The sequence below is a fragment of the Symphalangus syndactylus genome, chromosome 11, assembly GCF_028878055.3.
Source record: "Symphalangus syndactylus isolate Jambi chromosome 11, NHGRI_mSymSyn1-v2.1_pri, whole genome shotgun sequence".
NCBI classification, from domain to species: Eukaryota; Metazoa; Chordata; class Mammalia; order Primates; family Hylobatidae; genus Symphalangus; species Symphalangus syndactylus.
Genome location: NC_072433.2, coordinates 18,000,094 through 18,021,702, shown reverse-complemented (window position 1 = coordinate 18,021,702; position 21,609 = coordinate 18,000,094). Strand labels below are relative to the sequence as shown.

General features: G+C 57.2%; 1 protein-coding gene across 13 annotated transcripts in view; it reads left to right on the top strand.

Annotated features, from left to right (window-relative positions):
• The first annotated feature begins 1,028 nt into the window (after positions 1-1,028).
• The window catches only part of TCF7 (transcription factor 7), a 33,708-nt gene continuing 13,127 nt past the window's right edge, over positions 1,029-21,609 (top strand). For 4 of the 13 annotated variants that reach the window (XM_055233392.2, XM_063611663.1, XM_063611658.1 and 1 more), the window contains exons 1-3: positions 1,032-1,519; positions 1,685-1,751; positions 2,273-2,397. In XM_055233392.2, coding sequence (XP_055089367.2) covers positions 1,259-1,519; positions 1,685-1,751; positions 2,273-2,397 — 453 coding nt within the window. In that variant the 5' untranslated portion in view covers positions 1,032-1,258. Of the gene's footprint in view, positions 1,520-1,684; positions 1,752-2,272; positions 2,398-21,609 lie in introns of all 13 variants that reach the window. The other 9 variants (XM_063611665.1, XM_063611661.1, XM_063611660.1 and 6 more) reach the window with 5 other exon arrangements.

Below are 21,609 nucleotides of genomic sequence, written 5' to 3'. Positions count from 1 at the left end.
CTGTTGAATGCATCGCGATCCAAAGGACCGGCGTCTTTTGTAGATGCAGTGGCTGAGCCAGGCCAAGCGTGCCGTGGAGGCCCGCGTGGACGCAGACCCGGGTGCCATACAGATGCGCTGGAATCCAGGCACTTTCCCGCGCTCCGCAAATCTAGATGTTCAGCCTGGATCGAGCGAGGGTTAGAGGGTTAGTCAGGCCAGGGTCAACTTCAGAGTCATGGCTCCCTAAATGCGACTTCTAGGGTTGTTGCTGTGGACGAGGGACCCACGTCGGAATCCCGCGCCCACGTGGCTGCCCAAAGTTCCGAGTCTCCGGGCTGCAGGTTCTAGTCACGGAACCGAGTTGGGAGAGTCGTAGGGGCTGGGACTTGGAGGATCGGCTGAGGTCCGGTGCTCTTGGCTGTGTTCGCGGCTCGGAGCCGTCGCCTGGCTGAGGGGCCCGTCACAGATGTGTGATGTATAAGCTCTGCATGTAACAGGAGCGCCATAAATGTGCGAAGGGGGGTATGCTTGTGTTCGCGCTGTATGCAGGCGGCCTAGAAGGAAGTCCCTGATTGGCACAGGGATGGAGGATGGGGCAAGAGCCGCGACAGCGCCGCGGAGTCCCAACGCTGCCGGTTCCCTGGGGTACGAGCACAGCCTCAAGCCCTAGGAAGCCCCCAGTTCAAAGCACAGGGCGCACTGGAGCCTGGGCACGATACAGTTCACACCACGGCTGCGATGGTAAGCCACGCCCAAGTCCCAAGGGCCTAGGGGACCCCCGCCCTCCACAGCCGGAGGAGAAAACTGGGCGCAGGAAGCAGGGGGAATATCTGGTTGTAGGTGAGTAAGCGGGGTCAGGAGTTCCCTTTAGAGTCTCTGCGTTTCGGGTGAAGGGTGATCATTCTCAGGCTTGTCCAAAGTCTCGCTCGGGGTGCACTCCGGGAGAGCGAGCCCTTTAAGGCTATGCCGAGTAGGCGCGTCCCGGCCTCTCCCGGGAGAGGAGGGGCGGGGCGGGCCTGTGTCCCGCCCCCGGCCGGGCCCGCCCCCAGCACTCGGCCGGCGGCGCCTTTGATGTTCGGACCCGCCAGCTCCCGGAGCCGCTCTGCCCCGCGCCCTAGCCCGCGCCTGCAGCCCGCCCAGGCGGAGTCAGCCCGCGCTCCGCCCGCCGCGATCTGGGTTCGGAGGTTCGGACTCCGGGCTCGCCGCCCCCCGGGCCGGCTCCGCGCCCCGCACTCCCGGCGCCCAGCGCCCCGCGCCCCGGCGGGCGGAGGGCACCATGCCGCAGCTGGACTCCGGCGGGGGCGGCGCGGGCGGCGGCGACGACCTCGGCGCGCCGGACGAGCTGCTGGCCTTCCAGGATGAGGGCGAGGAGCAGGACGACAAGAGCCGCGACAGCGCCGCCGGTCCCGAGCGCGACCTGGCCGAGCTCAAGTCGTCGCTCGTGAACGAGTCCGAGGGCGCGGCCGGCGGCGCAGGGATCCCGGGGGTCCCGGGGGCCGGCGCTGGGGCCCGCGGCGAGGCCGAGGTCGGGGCCGAGGTGAGCCCCCGCCGGCGCCGGCTGCTCCCCTGCGGTCGCCGCGCCCCGCCGCCCCACCTGCGTGCGGCCCTCGGGGTCTCCAGCGCGCAGAGCGTCCCTGCCCCGGCGTCGGCCCCGACCCCCGCGGTCCCACCGCCCCTCATTCCCCTCCGGTTCTCCCTCCAGGCTCTCGGGCGGGAACACGCTGCGCAGAGACTCTTCCCGGACAAACTTCCAGAGCCCCTGGAGGACGGTGAGTTTCTGCCCGGCCCGGCTTCCCTTCCTCGCGCTCAGGCCCTGGCCTTGGTGGGACGGGGACGCCGAGGACCGCGGGGAGCCGGGTACCTCCCCCACCGCAGCTCAGGAGGCGGCAGAACCCAGGGGTGGGGAGTGGGGGGCGGGCTTCCCGGGCGCCGCCGGGTCGAGTCACTTCCGGTGCCCTGACCTTTATAGGAGTAAACAGACCCCCGCCATCCCCGCCTCCCCTCCTGCCCAGGTGACTGACTAATCTGCCGTCTTCAGGAGACAGAATTGGCCAAGGTTTCTTGGTTGGAGGGCGGGGGGTGGGAGGCCAAGTAGGGGCCACCTCCGGGAGGCCTGCACGCCAGGTCCTTCCCCTAAAACTTGGCACTGCGGATACTCCCAGCCCGTTCCTTCCCAAGTCAGGAACTTGCAGGGGACCCCTTGGCAATTCTTTTTCTCTCAAGAGCAGACAGCCTTCAGTCCCAGCCGCTGCCAGGGCTGGTGTGTCTGACCCAGCTGTGGTTTTTCCAGGCCTGAAGGCCCCGGAGTGCACCAGCGGCATGTACAAAGAGACCGTCTACTCCGCCTTCAATCTGCTCATGCACTACCCACCCGCCTCGGGAGCAGGGCAGCACCCCCAGCCGCAGCCCCCGCTGGTAAGTGGACCCCGCAGCCAGTGCCAACCTGTGCTTGCAGCCTCCTTGACCAGGTAGGTGAGGCACTGGCAAGAGACTTCTGCCTGGAACAAAATAGACGAGACTCCTGTGCTGGTCTTTTTTCCCATGCACACCCAGTGGGATCTGAACCAAAAGGAGAGCTTTGCTGAAGGAAGGAGGGGCCGCCCTGGGGCACCCCCCTGCTCTCTGGCTCTTGGCTTTTGTCTTCCCAGCTTGCTCATAAGCAGGTGCAGGCTCTGTCCTGGTGCTGGGTGATGCCAGGGTGGGGTCTTCTTAGAGAACTTTTGAGCCGAGACCACCCTTGCTCCTCGCTGCTCTGATCTGAGCTCAGAGCTTTGCAATTAACTTTCTAACTAGCCCAGGAAACCCTGAGCCTCCTTGGCGCTTGGAGGAATGGGCAGGAAAGCTGATCTGTTCAGGTACCCTGGTTGTGCAGGAGAAACGTGCTGTGTTTGGTTGGCTGTGTCCTTACGGGCGTGAGTGTACCTTTGCCAAAGAAGGACCCTGAACACCATGTGTGGAAAGTGGGTTCTTAGGAAACTGGCTTGGTCTCAGACACACCAGGAAGGGTTGGCAAAGGTGCTACAAATCAGTGATGTTGAGAAGGGACCAGTTTAATGAATTCGTGAATTAAATATTTTTAAGTCCCAGTACTTTGAAAAGATTTCATGATCTTTACAAACCATGCCCATTGGTACAGATGACCTAAAGTGTGAAGAGCCTATTCTGAGTGCTTTAGAGCAGTACAGCTGCGCTTTTAAAGAAATTCCTATTCGTGTTTCACGCTCTTCTCAGTTGGTCCAAGTTGGGGTGAAGGTACGTGGAAGGTTTGGGGGACTGTGGTAAGCGAGTGTTGGGTGTGAATGTAAGCCCAGTGCAGGTGGGGCTGGCAGGCTGGAGGCTCACATGGCTACGGTGGGGTCACCAGAGGGAGGAGAGTAACTGCTAGGCTGTTTCAGACCACGAGTGAAGAGGGTGGTTCTGAGAGCTGCTGCATGCCAAGCTGGTGGCAATGAGAAGACATACAGGCTTCTTTCCAGAAGCCCAGGCTGGAAAACCTGTTGTATGGCCAGCTCTAGAAATGAGCTCCTTGCCCTTTGGGCCCCTATTTCCTCATCTGTAAAATGAGCATGTTTTCTGAGTAGTCTCTGTATCTGACTTTCTGCTCTGGGGTGGCTTGGTATATGAGGTGGTTCACTTCATTCCAAGTCTGTGAGATGGGGGGTGTGCCCCCCAGCATTCCCCCGCTGATGCAGTGACTATATCCAGAGAACTCACCCTGTGTGGGCCCATGCTTAACAAAGATGCATTTTGGATCCCTACAAGATGTAAACCATTAGATCTGGGACCAGGTTGACATAACCCACCAGTGCCAAACTTCCAACAGGTGAGCCACTTGCATAGGGGCTGGGGTCACCGTGGAACCATGATTAGACAAAAGGCCTAGGCCCAAGGCTCTACTCCAGCCTCCCGGGGCTCCACAGCAGCACAGGGAAAAGGCCTCCTTTCGGAGGTCATCTCGTGGTGTGGGCAAGTGCTGGGAGAGTATCTGGAGCAGGGAGGGCCTCGTTCTGCTGTCAGGGTGTGGGTGATGGGACCATTTGGTGTCCTTTGGCCCACATGGGTCAAGAGTAGGCTCTAACAGGACAGTGGGGGAGGTACATCACCACTGGCCTGGGTCATTTATTTTTCACCTTTCAGTCTTTCTCAAGCTACAGCAGATACATTTCTATGTATCGCACCTGCTCCTGTAGGTACAAATCCCCTTGCCCTTCTCCCCACGCAGCCACAGTCCCCACTGTCTGGCTTCTGGGCACACAGGAGGAGGAGAAGGATGGGCTCTGACACTGGCTTTCTGTGCCCTGGCCTCAGCTGCTCTGTGGGGCTGCAGAAAAGGACAGAGGCAGAGGTGTAAGTTGGAGTGACACTGGGTGAGGAAGGTGTATGTGAATGTAGGAGAACCTCTTTTAAGCAAACCTGCCAGTTATAAACACATAGCAAGTCAGAGTATTTGCTTGCATTACCTGAAGACGTGTGGGCATTGAAAATGTGGTTGGGTTTTACCAAGCAAAGTGAATCCACTCCCACATTTTAAAAGCATATTTATCACTGGATTCAAGGTTCATGTGTCTGGAACCAGGAATGATCTTATCTTGGGTCAGGAGCCCCTTGCAAGGGCCTTGAGGAAAAACTGCCTTTGGAAGATTTTTCCAAAGCTGGTCACTTTCCCAAGCCCATCTTTAAAGGACAGACAGCTTGCTGCTCGGGCCCTGCCACAGGCCTTAGATCCAGGCCCCCTTGCCCTTTGCCCGACCCTCTCTGAGGGCACCCATGTGGTCAACACTAATGCTGAGAGGCTTGAGGCCAGTCATTGCACCTCCCTCGAGAGCAGGGAAAGCCTATACCAGGGACCTGCTCTGCCCATGTGTGGGTGGGATGCCCATGTGGCTGCTGTGTTAGAGACCTCAAAACAGGTCAGCTCGAACCTTGCCGGGAGCAATAGGCTGAATGACCACCCCACAGCCAACTGCCACGGGACACATTTTTTTTTTCTTCCAAAAAGATTCCTTCTTTTTGGTAGTTGGCTTCTTTTAAGCTTGTTTGAGGAAGAAAAAATTAGGTCAAAGTTTATTCCATGAACACTGTCAGGCACCTAATGTAGGCTTGCAGGCAGTTACTGGCCTAGACCAGTAACCAGGGTTTTTTTGTTTTGTTTTGTGTTTGTGTTTTTTTAGAGACAAGGTCTCACTCTGTTGCCCAGGCTGGAGTGCAGTGGTGTGATCTTGGCTCACTGCAGCCTCAAACTCCTGGGCTCAAGCGATCCTCCCATCTCAGCCTCCTGAGTAGCTGGGACTCCAGGTACGAACTACAATGCCCGGCTAAGTTTGTTTTTGTTTCTGTAGCGATGGGTCTCACTGTGTTGCCTGGACTTTGGTTTGGTTTTGTTTGCTCTGCTCTGCTCTGAGACCTGAGAGTAGGTGGAGGTGGTGAGTGGGGAGATAGTGAGCTGATCTTAGGCTGTACTTTGGGGGGATTCTGGGATGAGTAAGGCATCATTCCTTAGGCAAACTCAGGCTCAAACTCAGTGTAGTCAGTCTTGTCATATCTAAAATTGATATGAGGCCGCGTTGAGCTGTGGCTTCTTCTGTGAGCTCCACTTGGAGTCTGTAGCTTAGACAGATGCCGAGCCTTTTGCCATTTTGATGAAATATCCAGAATAGACACATCCATAGAGACAGAAAGAGGATTAGTGCTTGACAGGGGCTGACGGAAGAGGGGCCCAGCAAGCGACTGCTAATGGGTATGGGGATACTTTCTGGGGTGATGAATAGGTTCTGGAATTAGATCGTGGTGGCAGCTGCACAATCTTATGAATATACTAAAAGCCACTGAATTATATACCCTTTAAAACGGTGTATTTTATGATATGTGAATTACATCTCAATTTAAATAAAAAGGCCAAGGCCTTTGGCTGTTGCAGACTTGGGGCCATGTGTCCCTGTCCCTGATCTCCACAGTTGTCCAGGTGCCTGGGGATGCCCCAAGCCAGGGGGTCAGGCGTCAGGTGTCAGGTCCAGCAGAAGGAGCCTCACGGAGGCAGTGGCCTCATGTTGGGGCTCCCGGCAGGTCCAGAGCGTGCCTGGGGGAGCAGGAGGTGAGGGTATGAGCAAGGCTCCAGCAGAGGAAGGAAGTGCTGCTGATGCACGGCCAGCCTGTCCGAGGAGCTTTGCAGAGATGAGTAGGTGCAGGAGCACCCACTGGTCTCCACACGCCCCAGAGTGAGCCGTGGGCTTTGCTGGGAAGTGTTAGTTATTGGTGTTGAGCACCAGCCCTGGTTGGAGTGAAGCCTATTAGGAGGGAATTTGGCACCAAGCTTGGTACCAGGTACTGGGCCCCCAGACTGGAACCAGGCTCTACCCCGGGAGTGCCCGGGTGAGCCGAGGAGACAGATAAGAGACCTGAAGCAGAGCTGGCGAGAGGAGCGCTGTCACTGAGGTGTCCCGGGCAGAGCCAGCCCCAGCCCTGGCTGTGAGGGAGGACCCACTGAGCAGCACTCTGAAGGCCACAGGATGTCCAACAGATGAAGACAGAGGAGGGACTGGCAGGCCCCAGGCTTCCCTCTGAACACATCCCAAACCTCCCCACTTCTCTGCAGTCAGCACCCGAAGCCCCAGTCATCGCCATCTCTCACCCAGACAGCAGCGACAGCCTCCAGGGGACCCCTCCCTCACCCCCTAACCCCCATCCTAACCCACAGTCCAGGCTTCACATAGCAGCCAAAGGGGTCCTTTAAAAACAGAATCAGATCACATCTCTCACCTGATTAAACCCCGCATTAGCTTCCCATTGCTCTTGAAGTCCAAGCCACTCATCACAGCTGAGTGCCTGGGTGGCCCCTGCCAGCCGCCCCTCATCACCTGCACCAGCCTCTTGCTGTCTCCCCGACAGCAGTCCCCTCCCTGTCCTAGGGGGTCTTACAGCCAGCAACTTCTTTCCACTCCAGGACTCTTGCACTGCTTCCCTCCGCTCGGAAGTCTCTTCCCTAGCCCTGTACATAGCTGCCACCTTCTCATTCCTCACTCAGGGCTCAATTCAGATGTCTCCGCCTCGGGGAGCCTCCTCTGACCATTCCCAGTAGGACCCTCCTCATCCCTCGGCCCCAGCTGCCTTGCCCGCCCTGGCAACTCTTCGGGCTCAAATGGTTGGCACTGCTTTACCATGCACTCACCATGCTTAACCCTAAGAAAGCCCAGCTGTTTGTTTCCTCCTCTGCATAATGGGAGGGGTGAGCCCTCCTCCCAGATTTGGAGTGAGGACCAGCAGCAGTACCAGGGAGGGGCCCAGGGAGGTGCCAGTGCGGCCTGGCCAGGGGGAGTCAGCCATGACTGAACCCTTGTCCCTTGCTGGCCTGGCTCCCTTGGGGCCAGTGGTGGCTCAGTTCTGGGCCCCACGTGGACTTGGGCACGGAGGGGTCTGGAGGTCTGAACCCTGGGACTGGGGACTCAGGGGTACAGGCCCCCTACTCACTGCCCTGCCTGACCCAGGATTCTTAGGAGGGGAAAGTGCTATCCCTGGGGCCAGGCAGGGAGCCACAGCCACTCACTCCTTCCTCAGAATTCTCTCCTACCACCCCAAAGATTGACCTGAAAGAGACTCCCCTTCCTCAGTCACGTAGAAGTCCTTTACATGAGATGTTAGAAGCTTAAGCTGTTTTGTTTCAAAAAAAAAAAAAAGATTGGCTGGGTGCGGTGGCTCATGCCTATAATCCCAGCACTTTGGGAGGTCAAGGTGGGTGGATCACTTGAGGTTAGGAGTTCAAGACCAGCCTGGCCAACATGGTGAAACCTGGTCTCTACTAAAAAAATCAGCCGGGCATAGTGGCTCACGCCTGTAATCCCAGCTACTCTACTCAGGAGGCTAAGGCAGGAGAATCGCTTGAACCCAGGAGGTGGAGATTGCAGTGAGCCAAGATCACGCCACTGCACTCCAGCCTGGGCAACAGAGCCAGACTCCTCAAAAAAAAAAAAAACAAAAATGCAAAAAACCCTCATGGCCATCAGCCTGGGAAGCCGTGGCCACCCTGCGCGTGCCCCTCATCCTTGCCACGATGCCGCAGGTGTGGGCAGCCTCCTTGCACCCTCCCCTGTGGCTCTGGCTCTGGCTTGCTCCCGGGCCGCCTTCTTTCCCAATGTGAACGATGTTCTGTACACATCACTTTTTCGTTTCCACCTTGACTATTTTCCTGAAGCATAATACCCAAACAGAATTATGGGGTCAAGAGGCAGGAAGAGTCGAGGTGTTTTGCGTCCCTGGTGCCCCAGTGCGCTGTACGTTCTGAGCTGTGAGTGTCCCATGCTTACAGTGGCTCAGCACAGCTGATACGGAGTCCTGCCTTTGTTGCTCTGCACTGAATAGGTTTGTGGTGGGCAGTGCGACTGTGAGCTATTTTGAATTACCTTTCTTTCTTTGGAAGGCTGCATAGTATTGGCTATCACATTTGGAAAATCTGCAGCCCCTTCTCCGATGCTTCCAAGATGGGACTTTGAGGGTGGCTCCCTCAAAGCCTTGATGCCTTTCAAAGCCAGGAGAGCACCATGAAGGGGGCCGATCCTGAAGACCCCTGGTTAGAGCCAGGCTTCCTGCACCACCCTGTCCTGGGGTCAGGGAGGGATGGCTGGGAATTTAGGGCGGCTTGCCCCTCCTCTGGAAACTCAGGGTGAGTACTAGCTCAGCAGGGTAGAAAAGACCTTCCCAAGGCCCAGGGCTGGCAAAGAGCCCTGGATTGGTTGCTGAAACCTGGGATCCTTCCCCCAGCTCTACCAGGTTCCACCAAGCCAGTTTCCACAGCAGCACACGGGAATATTCATACCAGCACTGCCACCTCCTCAGCTACTCTGAGACTCAAGTGAGTGGGGCTGAAGCAGATGAGGGTGGCCCCCTTTCTGGATCTCTGGAGACCATACCCCATCCCCAGCCCCTCCAAGGAGGGAGGTTTAGCTGAGCTTAAGCAGGGCTCCGGGGGTGCTGGTTTAAAGTCGCATAACTGCTGAGGTCAGGCGGGTCAGGGTGGGCCCAGAGCCTCCTGGAGGTGCAAGGCAAGCCGCAGCCCCCCTGAGCCTCCGCAGGCTGTTGTGGTCCCAAAGCCATACAGTCACACCCCTCACACCTTGTGACTAGTGCTTCCTGCTGCTGTGTACAAACAAGCCTCCGGTGGAGGAAACAGGTGTTTTATCAGGTCACAGGGGCCCCCACCCCCAATGGTACAGTGCACAGATCCTCCTGCTGCAGGTGGGGACAGGGAGGCCAGATCAGGGAAGGGACTTATCCAAGGCCCCTTGGAGGAGTGGTCAGAGGGAAGGCGTTGAGTCTGCACGATGCACCCTCTGACACTGTATCTGCCATTCTTTGGCTGGGTGGCCCTGGGTGAGTTACTTAGCCCTCTGGGCCTTAGTTTCCTTATCTAAAACTGAGGATAACGAGGGTTCTCACCTGTATGGGTCAGTGTGGAATGGAAAGAGACAGTGTATGTGAAACACCCAGCACACAGTAGGTGCCTCCTGAGTGGCAGCGGTGGTAGAGGGAAGGCCTTTACCAGGAGTGTGAGTGCTCCAAAAGCTGAGGTGGGACTGGGGCCTTGGCTGCACTTTCCTTTCCCAGCTCCCCCGGGGCAGTGCCCTCTGGCCTACCCTACCCTTGGGCCCTCAGCCTGTCGATAGACTACACATTCTCTGCTGTAATCTTGGGTCCACACCCCGACTGAGCCCCTTCTCTATACTTCGCCTGGCTCAGCATGTGGCGGGCTCCCTCTGCCCTTCCAGAGCTCAGTCCTGGGAGACAAAGAGACTTTCGCTGGGAGCCTTTAAGTCAGCTCTGAGGTTCTGCTGGAGTTGGAAAAAGGGCACAGAGGAGGGAGAGGCCAGTGGGGGCAGCAGGGGAGGCTCCTGAGAGAGGGACCTGCACAGGTGAGAGGGGGAGAACACTCTGGGTGGGGGCCCCACTGGAACAAAGGAGGAGAGAGGCAGAGGCTGGCATGCTCCATTAGCAAAGGGGAAGACAGAGGCCCAGGGTCTATGAGGGATGTGTGGTGAGGCTGGAGAAGAAGGTCCCAGCCTGTGACCTTGGTGCTGGGGCAGCGCTGGTTCCGGAGCCTGGGAGAGGCTGATGGGCACATGCAGCATGTTGGCATCATGGTAGGGGCAAGGTGGTACCCACCGCAGATGGTGTGAATTGGACATGGCGGACAAAGGCGGGGAGAGCCAGCTGCTAGGAGGCATGCGGATCGTGGGACAAACTCGAGCAGAGCCAAGGGAGGGGTAGGCTTTGGGTGGAGAAGACCCAAGGGTGTTGGGCAGTGCAAGGCAGGGGTACCTCAGAGGTGAGAAGTTTCCATTTTCCCATCCTTCCATTTGACTCTCATGCTTTCTTGGGGTTCGGGATCCTAGGGTCTGGCCCCGATTACTGAGGGGAACTCTACCCCAGAGGTCAGTGGCTGGGTCAGGTCCCAAGGCCCATTGGTGACTCAGCCAGGGTGTGGAGAGCATCTCTGACCAGCTCTGTCTCTAGCAGAGCTCCAAGGTCCCAGGGGCTTTGGCAGGGGTGGAGGGTGGACATCTCTGAGAAACCAGGACATTGTCAGCTTCTTGGTTCAGGCAGTTTGCTGCCCTGTTTCGCAGACCTGTCATGCTTGGGGTCTGGACCTGGGAAACGGCCTTCCTCCCTTAAAAATGTGTGGCCCGCTTCTGCTGCTGCACACAAGCTGTCTACAGCCTGGGTGGGCTTGTCCTCCTCAGAGGGTTCCCCCTTCCCCTGCTTTCTGCTGGAACATGGAGCTCCTCTTGGCCAGTTCCCCAGGGAGTAGAGGGGCTCTGTCCCTTGCTGGATAGGGACTCTGGCCTGGGGTATAGCTGGGGTGAGCCTGCGTCTGGCCCTCTCCTGGGAGGAGGTCACCTGCCTGGGCTCTGCTAGCAGACTATCCTAGAGCCAGAACAAGCCTGGGGACACATAGCCCTCATTCCACAGCCCCAACTCCACAGCTAGAACTCCCTGGAGATCAGAGGAGCAGACACTCTGCCAAATAAGCTTCCTCCTAACCCCCCTGCCCTGCCCCTCATTAAAACCACCAGCTTGCTCTTCAAGGACAGGAAAGCTGTCTGGGCCCCACACTATGTGCTTCCAAATGATGAGCGTGCGGCAGAGGCTCCAGGCGTGGATGGGCAGGACGTGGCCCCAGGGAACAGTGGGTGTGGACTTTGGGGGGTTTACACGGTTAGGGTTGCCCCCACTTCACCATGTCTGAGCTGGTTTGGGTGCCAGTGGTGGCAAATCACCCCCTCCCAGGAAACCCAGTTTTCCCATGAGGGCAAGGAGCTGTGATGGGAAGGAAGCCATCCCTTCCCCCGCTGTGTGACCTCACGCAAATCTGTGAACCTCTCTAGGTCTCAGTTTCTTAAATAGGGTGGGAATCCCTGGCCATGGAGAGGCCTGTGTGCTGGGTGGGCCCCAGCCGGGGTCTGCTGGGCAGCTCCTTGCAAGCATTGCTCCAGAGCCAGCCTCCCCACCAGGCAAGAAGGGGTCATGGGGAGGGAGGGACAGGTGATGGGAGTCTAGGCCGAGGGATTCTGACTAACTCTGACCTGGCTCTGGTGGCAGCGGGCCCAGCCTCCTGGCCTGCTGGGCCGCCATCTGAAACGCATTACTGATGCTTTGTAAACTCCACATCATTTGGCCACATGAAAGCCTGGGACTTAAAAATAGCTGCTCCCAGAGGACGCCCCGCATTGGTGGGGCTCAGCTGACCTCTGCACGCACACCCATCCACCACCAGGCCACCTCCCTTGCCAGGGAGCCCCAACTGGCAGGGCCCCACCCACTCACCCTCCCAGTGTGGGCAGCCACTGCCTGGGGCCAATTTATCTGGGCACAGGTCTCACTCAGCTGGTCAAAGCTTCAGGCCCTGTGGCTGTACCCAGGGGCAGAATGTCTGGGAGAGCCAGGAGGAGGCTGGAGAGGGTGAGGCAGTGGTCTTAGGACCCTTCCCCAGACTTGTCATGCCTGGAATGCTGGTAGGAACCTTATTGGAAAGCTAGTGGAACCATCTTACAGAAGAGGATACAGTGGCCCCAAGGAGGGGGAGCACTGGGAGGGTGCTAGTCTGATGTTTACTTGGCCACTGTCCAATGTTGGACGAGAGAGTCACTGCCGACGTGCTTGTGAGAGTAGGGCAGGGCCTGCCCGGGAGACCCCGGTGTCCGGTGGAAAACCCACTAAGCAGGAGGCAGGGCAGCACAGCCCTCCGAGCTGCTAGGGTTGACTCTTTGCCCTGCTGTCTGTGGGTTCCCTCTCCTTATGGTCTCTATGACCAACTGCAAACCACTCTTTTCCCTAAAAATAAACATGCTTATGGGATTGGGGGAAGCTTTGTAGCTATCAAAGGAAATAATAGGGTGTTTTAGAAAATTACATTGTGTTTTAAATAACCAGCATGAAAGTCATTAAGTTTGAAGTTTCATTCAAATCAGATGGCTCTGTGGCTGGCGTGGTGGCCAGGCAGGCAGAGGTGGGTGGGCCCTCAGATGCTGAGAGGCAGCCTGTGGAGAGCCTTGCGGCAGTGGCAGCAGCGAGGTCTCTGCTAGCTGGGTATAGCCAAGGTCCAGGCGGGCTGGCCACCGAGTGCGTGCCTGGCTGCAGCAGCCACCCCAGAGCTCGCTGGCAGCCTTTGAGGCAGTGGGCAGCCCCATGGGCGGGGGTGTGGGGACAGATGAACCTGGGAGAGCCAAGGCCACAGGGTTGATGGCCATGTTGCAGGGGGTGGTGTCAGGGATAGAGTTGGGATCAGAAAGGGCCGGAGAGGATCTGTGGGGCCCAGGCCACATCTGTTCATTTCACCACTGGGTTCTCAGTGCCCACCCTAGGGCCTGGCACACAGTACGTGCTCAGTAAGCAGTTGTTGAAAGAATAACAACAACTACAGTAGTTCACGTGTCAAGCACTTTCCAAGCGCCAGGCCTGTGCCAGGGGGCTTTTACTCATATCAAGATTGTACAAGTCGGTAGAGCGCAATGCCTCACACCTGTAATCCCAGCACTTTAGGAGGCTGAGGCAGGCGGATCACGAGGTCAGGAGTTCGAGACCAGCCTGACCAACATGGTGAAACCCCGTCTCTACTAAAAATACAAAAATTAGCCGGGCGCGGTGGCACACGCCTGTAATCCCAGCTACTCAGGAGGCTGAGGCAGGAGAATCGCATGAACCTGGGAGGCGGAGGTCGCAGTGAGCCAAGATTGCGCCATTGCACTCCAGCCTGGGTGACAGAGCTAGACTCCGTCTCAAAAAAAAACAAAGATTGTACAAGCCAAGAAAGTAGGTACTATTGTGGCCTCCCTTTTGCAGATGGGGAAACTGAGGCTCAGAGAGGATAAGGAATGCGCTAATACCTGGCAGAGTCAGGATTTGAACTTTGGTCTGTTTTACCCTGAAACCCATGCTCCTCCCTGCTCTATCCCATTTGCTGTACAATGTGTGGAGATGGTGGCACTGCGGGCCAAGAAGCTGGGTGGTACCCCCAGCACACTGCCAGGTTCATAAGCTGGACCCAGCTGGATTCCTCTGGCCCCAGAGAAAGGTCATAGTTCTCTCACTGCCTCTCCAGGGGCACCTCATAGCTCTGGGCCTGGATCAGGGATGACCCCTTTCCTCCCCAGACACCTGGTAAGTTCAGGGCTCCCAGGGCCAAAAGGGCTGTCTTTCTTACTTGAAAGGCAGGTGCCCAGGGCTTCCAGAAGAAATGTTACATGGAAAAGTATCCGTAAATGACATTAGGATTGATTCCAATTTGGTGCGTGATGGAAGGACAGTTAAGACCTGTCTACAGGTGGATCACTTCCTCTTTCTAGTGTTGGTCCTGATGCAGCTCAGTGCCTGCTGTTGGACTCCTGGGCCAGGCACCCTCCTCTGTGTGGTCCCGGGCTGGGCTAGGGGGTTTCCTAGGCTCTGAGTCATGGGAAATGGCTGGACTGAGGCAGCAGAGGGGGTCCCAGGGTATGGGTGCGCCCGCCCACCTTATTCCCCCATGGGAAAGCTGCTTAGGAACCAGAGCCGCTGCCAGCCCCACTGGGGCACACTGAGGGCAATTTCGTCTTCTCTCGCTGCCCCGCCGCTTCCCATCCTCTCACTCTGGTCATTGCAGTCCAGCCAGGAGCTCAGTGATCTGGCCTGACAGGAATCAGGCAGTGGTCCAGAGGAAATCAAGGGCTGGCGGCCCCAACCTGGCACAATGCTGGCGTTCCTGAAAAGCCTTTGTCTTGGGACGTACTTGCTTTTGATTTTTCTCCTTTTGTTTCATTTTGTTCTTAAGTAAAAAAGGAATATTAAGGAAAAAAAAGCACAAATATTAATTCATCTAATCCTCACAGCAACCCCATGAGACCTGGACGTTTTACAGTGGAGACCCCCAGGCATAGAGAGACTCGTGCCTAGTGGGTACTGGAGGAGGGATTTGAGCCCAGATATCTGACTTGGCGTTTGCTGTCCCTCCCCTTACACTCCGTCGTGTCTTTGGCCGCGCACGTGTGTGTTGCAGCCACAGCTGGGTGCCTGGCTCCCCCGTCCCATCCCTTCCCACTCCTTAACCCCAGGAGTTTGGTATTTCACCCTCTGCCCTGTTTGCGTAATGCTACACCCAGGTGTGTTTCTGAGAGTTGTCTGGGGCAGTTTTGTGTGACCCTCCCTCACTTGCCTCATGAAGGGCTCTCCTGAGGCTCCCATGCAGTTGGCACTGCCCAGCCTCCTCCCTCTGCTCACACTGGGTGTGAGGGCTCGGGCAGCAGCACCCCAGGGCCTGGTGCCTCCACGAGCTCCTTTCCATGCCTTGTTTCCCTTTGGATAAATGGCTAGACAGTCCAGACAGAGCCCCAGGGGCCTTGACTGGCCATAGCTGGGGGAGTGAACACTTCATGACCATGGCCTCAGGGCAGGACTGTCCTCCTAGGGCTGGTGCAGGCTGCGGGACAGAACACATGACTCAGAGAGCCCTGTCTTGTCTTTGTTCCTCAGAGGCTGCTAGATTAAATTTGGGCAAGAATGCAGGGCCAAGGCTGGGGAGGTGATCTCCAAGGCTCTCTCCCTCTGCCCTTGAGCCCCTGCCTTTCTGGGCCTTGCCTGGGCTCTCAGCTTTCACTCTCGGGCTTGGAGCTGGACAAGCTGCGGCGACAGCACCCCAGCCTCCGGTGGCTGTCCCACCCCTCCTCACACATGGGGCCAGGGAGCACCAGCCAGACCCGGTGGGAAGGATGACCTCTTGCTTTTCTTTTGGTCATTTATGACTGAGAATCAAAATCACCTCCTTCAAGGACACAGTGCCCTCACCTAGGGCCGGGGGAGGTCAGAGCCACACTGCTAGCCAATTTGTTTCAAGAAAGATTCTTGGCAGGCTGCTGCCAGCAGAAGTGCTGCCTGCTGAGGCCTGTCACTGAATGGTAAAGATCTGTGGCCAAGAACCCCAGAGGGCCAGATTCTAATCCAGATCCATCACTGCTTGCTGTGAGACCTCGGGCAAGATTCTTAGCTTCTCTGTGCTTCACTTTCCTTGTCTGCGAAGTCTGTAGGCACAGCACAAAGTGGTTGGGAAGACTGGTGGGATTCCAGCAGGGGTGGAGCTCTGCAGACTGTGAGACACTCAGTTGGCTGTTACTAGGTGGGGGCTGCCATCTCTAAATCTGCACCTCTGGTATTTTCCTGCCTTTTCTGCGAAGCCCCCAGGGAAACAGCCTCAGAACTCCTCAAACACCTCCCTCCCCAGATCCCTGTTTTCCATTCCCTACTGCCAAAGACAGCGGAGCTATGAGGTTGGGCCTTGCCTCGGTCCACGGTGGGCTCCTGGACGGCTGGGCACTGATGAGGAGCTGCATGAGTAACTGCCTGGGCTGGGGGTTGCCCAGTCTCAGGGCTGCTGTGCAGTCTCCAGGCTGTGTTGGTAGCATCAACTAGCAGCTCAGTTGCAGCAGCTCCCGGAAGCTTATATTTTCCTCTAAAAACATCCTGTCCTGAGGGGCGTTCACCTCAAAGTGGAGGAAGGAAAACGCAAGTAAACGAATGCATAGTAACCACTGGAGGCCATGGGCCACACCACTTGGCTAAGTGGGGCTCAGTGAGTTCCAAGGGTGCCTCGGGCCGGGCTGGGCCTAGAGCAGGCCTGTGGTTTGCCAAGGCTGCATGCAGGGACTCTAGTCCCCACCTCCGCTGTGGCAGGCCCCTTTATCTGATGTCAAGGCCAGGCGGTGGGTGGACTGGCCACACGCACCTAGCAGAGCTCTGTGCAACTGTGGCAACAGCCTTGTGCCAGCAGGTGACACTGAAGCCTCTTGGTCCAGGAGGGTGTGGCCTTGCCATCCCCCACCCCTTCCAGCTCAGGTGGCCACGCAGCCACACTCTGTACTTTTCTGTGCTTTGTGGTGGGCGTCTGGCACAGGGCATCCAGCACACTGTGGGCAGGGAGCTTGCGGGCCATCCTTTGGAGAGCACTGTGTCCTGGGCAGTGGTGCCTGGAGCGGGGGCTAGGAAAAAAAGGGCATGAGCAGGGGCGCCTCCAGCCTGGCTGGCAATCTCGGCTCTGCTGGAGTATATCTGCAGAGATGGGGTCTGCGAAAGCCCACAAATTGAGGCCTGGTCCATATGCAGGCAAGCCCCGTCCTGCCCCCCAGGAAGTTGATTCTTATAGTCTGAGGGCTTGAGGGGCATCCTGCTCAGCAACTGGGCAGACTCCTCGGCACTAAAGCGCCATTGGTGCTGGACAGTGGGTCCCTAGCTCTAGACACAGACGCCTGGGGAGCTGTGGGGCTGACTGGCGGGCCCTAGCAGTGCAAAGAAGGAAAGTGAGAACCGGAGGGGCTGTGCCAGAGGAGCTAGGCCAAGGGCTGAGACCAGCCTGCACTGTGCTTCCCAAGCCACTGCCCTGGCATGGCATGGCCCGGGTGTCTGTCCAGAAGAAGGGGTGCTTTTTCTAATTAGCATAAATGCCCCATGTGAATTAATGGCAGCCCTGATGTTGACTGGTCATTCTGACTCCCAAAGTATTGCAGGCAGGAGAGGACAGGGGTAGGAGGAGGCCAAAGGGTCTTAGGTACCAGGTAGGATGTCCTGAGTCCAAGTAGTGGCCCCAGCTCCTCCCACCTTCCTAACCTGTATGCTGCAGTGACCCTGTGCCCAGCCCCAGCCAGGGTGCCTTATTTAGTGCAGCCACATTTTCCCTAAACACTGGCTCACACGCATCTCCCACCCCACCTGCACTGGACTCAACTTCAAGGGCCCAGCTCTAATACATTCAATATAAATAACTCAGGGCACAATCCCAGACCACAGGAAGGGCAGGACAGATAACAGGCAACTATAGCACAGTGGATCGGTGCTACAGAAGGAGTTGGGGATGAGGGCATGGCAAGGGACCCCTCCTCAGATGAAGAGGGTAGGATAGACTTCTAGGAGGAAGTCTCATTTATGTGAGTCCTGAAAGAGGGATAGGAGTTTGTCAAGCCAAGTGGTGGAAGAGTGCTCCAAGCAGAGGGAATCATGGCCCTCAGAGCCAGTGTCCCCATGTGACTGGAGCACAGAGTGAGAAGGGGAGGATGAGGCTGGCATCACTGAAGACCTGGAGAGCCCATAAAGGGCCCTGGCACTGACCTGGTGGAGGAAGGGCTGTGGGGCCACGACTGACTTTCTCACCTTACAGAGCCTTGCTTCCCACATGTGCGAAATGGGAAGAATATATCATGCCCGCCTCAAGTGGGTTGTCACACGTGGCATTTATGTTACTGAGTATCACCTCTCTGTGCTTGGCGAACAGAACAGTAACCACAGCAATGGCCCACCTTTCTGTCTGGTCAGCCTCTGCCCTGGAGGCAGCACAAGGCTCAAGGTGGGGATCTGCCCTTCCTTCCATGGGCTTTTCCCCAAGGCCTCTCCCAGCTCCAGACCAGGCTTCAGGAGCAGCCCTCTGCTTGAGGGACCTGAGGGAAGAAGTCACAGCCCTGTGGCTGAGGAGGGGGGCATGCACAGGTTCTGGAGGCACCGGGATTCTAGAGGCCTTCATGCAACAAGCCTGCTGAGTGCAGAGCCCAGACAGAGATGACTAGCCAGCAGACCCTGCCTTCCAGGACCCCCAGGCCAACCTCTGCCAGCTAGGCTGGTGGCACCCCAAGCCAGGCCACAGGCCTTTCCACAAGGTGACCCTTAGACTGAGGTCAGGATGAGAGTGGGCCAGCCTGGCCCAGAGCAGGAGGAAGTATGGAACATTGCAGAGGGAAGGCACCTGGGCCAGAGGAGCAGGCCGCCATGGCTGTGCCATGGCGAGCAGGGGACATGGCTGGGGCCTTGGGGCCATGCTCAGCTACTGCCACCAGGCAGGCTGCCAGTGTAGCCAGAACCCCCATCCCAGGGGTCCTAAAACTTGAAGCATTTTTCAGGTTAGGGAAGCACTGGTTCAGGTCACCCTGACCAGCCAGGCTGGGAAAGGGAGAGACTGTTTAGAACTGGGACAGTGTCCTGTGCACAATAACCATAGGCCCTTTGCAGTGTCGTGGGTGTCATTCCAGCTCTGCCACTTACTAGCTGTGTGACCTTGTGCCTCAGCTTCCCCATCTGTCAGGTGGGCATAGTAGTTGTACCTAATATCATAGGTCTGTGTTAGGAGTATCTGAGTTCAACTCTGCACGGTGCTCAGAACTCTGCCTCACACATGGGAAACACTCCGCTCACATTAGCACATGCTTTTCTCTAGGCCTGAAGCATTTTTTTGCCTGGCACATGATAGGAGCTCATAAATACACCCTGATCGAATGGTACCAATAGCGACCAGCTGAGCATCCTGATCTCTTGGGGGGCTGTTTCTGCTGGCACAGTCCCCTGCCACTGGGAGGCGTACTTGGGAGGGCCTGAACAGGCCTCACCTATCCCCTACCCCCACAGGCTTGAGGCCAGAGGAAACAGCAACTTTCTTCGCTGGGAAAGTGTTGTGGGGCTCAAGCATTTGGGGGTTTTCAGAGTCAACCGTCAGAGGCGAGGGAGTTTCTCTGCTGGCGGTGGCAAGGGCTGTCAGCGTGCACACAGCCTGCGAGCAGACCGCTGCGGTCTGCAGGGAAAATGCCGACTGTGTTTATTTTTCACCTGAGCCTGCAGGAAGTTGGTGGGGGGGTGTTGGGGGGTGGTGGTGAAGGGGGATGCTAAGCCAGGCCCAAGCTTGACTTCAGAACAGAGGAGAACTACCTCAGGAGTCTCCATTTCCACCTCCTCCTGCCTGGCCCTGCCTGGCTCTCTTCTGGGCTCCGGTCTGGTAAACAAGAAGGCACGCTGGAGCGCCCGCATGAGGAATTCCTAGCCATGGGCTAAGGAAATAGTCCAGAAGGGCGAGGAGCCCCTGTGGGACAGTGGACTAGAGTGGCCTGAGGAAGTCTTTGAGCAGTAAGAGCAATGCAGTGGCAGGAAGGACCACTTTTGCTGGGAGTGAGCCCTGTCACCAGGCATCCAGTAGAAGGCTGGACAGGCACTGGTGAGGCATCAATGCATTTAAACATCCCAACATACTTTGACCATTTACTGTGCATCCAGCTCTAGGTTTGGTACTCTGCCCTCAGAGGGTGAGGGCAAGAGAGATGAAGGTGTGCCACTGAAATGCTCAGGGCCTAGTGGGGACAGTCACCCTAGGCCTGCCTTTTTCCGTTGAGGGCTGGGCACAGTCACCATCAGGGAGAGCAGGGGAGGGGGGCTCCGGTCACCGGGCTTCCCATATACATGTCAGGCCCCAGGTGACCCCATCCTGTTGTCTAGGCAGCCTGTCCCTGAGACAGCCTTGTGCTGAGGCCCTGGAGTGGGACATTCCACTGGGCGAGGGGGACATGGGTGCTAGGCCCTGTGCTAGACGGTTTCCCCTGGCTCCTACCACTGGGCACAAAGCGGGCTGGGGATTGAGGCTAAGAGGCAGCCTGCATGAATGTGGGAGGGGCTGGCCAGGCCCTTGATGCTCTGCCCTGGAGCCCTGGCCACCCCAGGACCTCCAGCTGCCAGTGAGTTCTCTGCCCCACCCCTGCCCATCCAGCACTTCTCCTGTGGTCTGACAGCAGACCTCCTGTTTAGTGCGTTTTTTCCCAGTTCCCAAGGAAGGCTGGTAGACAGAATGAGCCCACAGCCTGCCAGGCAACACGCCACAGCACTGCCCATCACATGCATGTATACCAGGCCAGCAGCTGTAGACTGGGCTGGATTCTTTTGGAGGTTTCCTAGGACCAGCCTGAGCTGTGCTGCAACCTGGGGCTCAAGTGGCAAAGCTGGACCTGGGCCAGGCCCAGCATGGCCAAGGAGGGTCAGCTCTGGCCTCCCCACTCCTGGCAGGAGGGCTCTCCATGGCTTCCTGGCCAAAACTCCTGTGGGTAGTTTCTCGGTAAACCACCTACTCCCAGGGGAAGGGTAGTTTACTGAGAAACTCACCATGGAGCCATGCTCTCACTACCTTGGAGCAGAGCCCCAACTCTGGGCAGAGCAGAGACTCTGAGACTTGTCTTCCAAGAGCTGGCACTGTGGACCCCTGGCTCAGCTCCTTAGACTTCCCTGGCTATTCTGCTAGCCAGGCGCTCGGTCCATCCCAAGGGTCAAAGAGCCAGAGCCAAGGCTGGATGGCAAGGCCTCCTCTGAAGCAGGAGCTTAGACTCGAAAGCCCCCCATGCTCCAGGCATTTGTGCCCTAGGTGGTGAATGGTGGAATGCTTTCTGGCAGGATCCAATGTTCCTGAAGGAGTAGGCCCTGAGGCTCAGTCTTTGTGCCCTCAGCTGTCACGAGGCCTGGTCAGGGCTGATGTTGTCTGGCTGGCTGGTGCTATTCTAGGAACCTGTTAGGATAAAAACACCCCAGGGGTTTCCAGGAAACTTCCTACTTTTAACAGGCCCTTGGCTCCTTCTCCCTGGAACTTTAGGACAGAGCAGAACTTTTGCATCTGCGACCAATGAGGTGAGTAGGACTGGTATTCTCATCTCCATTTTACAAGGGGAGAAAATGCAGCCCCAGAGAAGGATGAGACTGGCCCAGGATCCTCCAGTAAAAGGTCAGTGAAAAGGTCAGCAAGCCTAGAGCCAGGCTTCCCAACCTGCCTCACATCATGGCACACTTTCAGCATTATCACCGGAGTAAATGAAGAAGGATGCTGGAGGCTAAAGCACCCATGGGAAGCCCCAGACATTGTGAACAAGGAAGAGTAGAAGGTGCTGGGGTTACAGAGGGAGCAGGGGCCAGATCACCTAGAGCTTTACTTATTTGAGACAGCATCTCACTCTGTCACCCAGGCTGGAGTGCAGTGGCACAATCGGCTCACTGCAGCCTCGCTCTCCAGGGCTCCAATGATCCTCCTCCCTCAACCTTCTGAGTAGCTGGGGCTACAGGCATGCACCACCATGCCCAGCTAGTTATTTTTATTTTATTTTTAGTAGAGACAAGGTCTTGCTATGTTGCCCAGGCTGGTCTTGAACTCCTGACCTAAAGCAGTCCTCCCTCAGCCTCCCAAAGTGCTGGGATTACAGGCATGAAGCTACTGCACCCAGCCCACAGAGAACTTTGTAGGCCCCAGGTCAGGAGATACCATGGGAAGCCACTGGAAGCTTTAGGCAGAAGTGACACGATCTGATTCCTGTTGCTGCTGGATTGAGGACTGGCGGA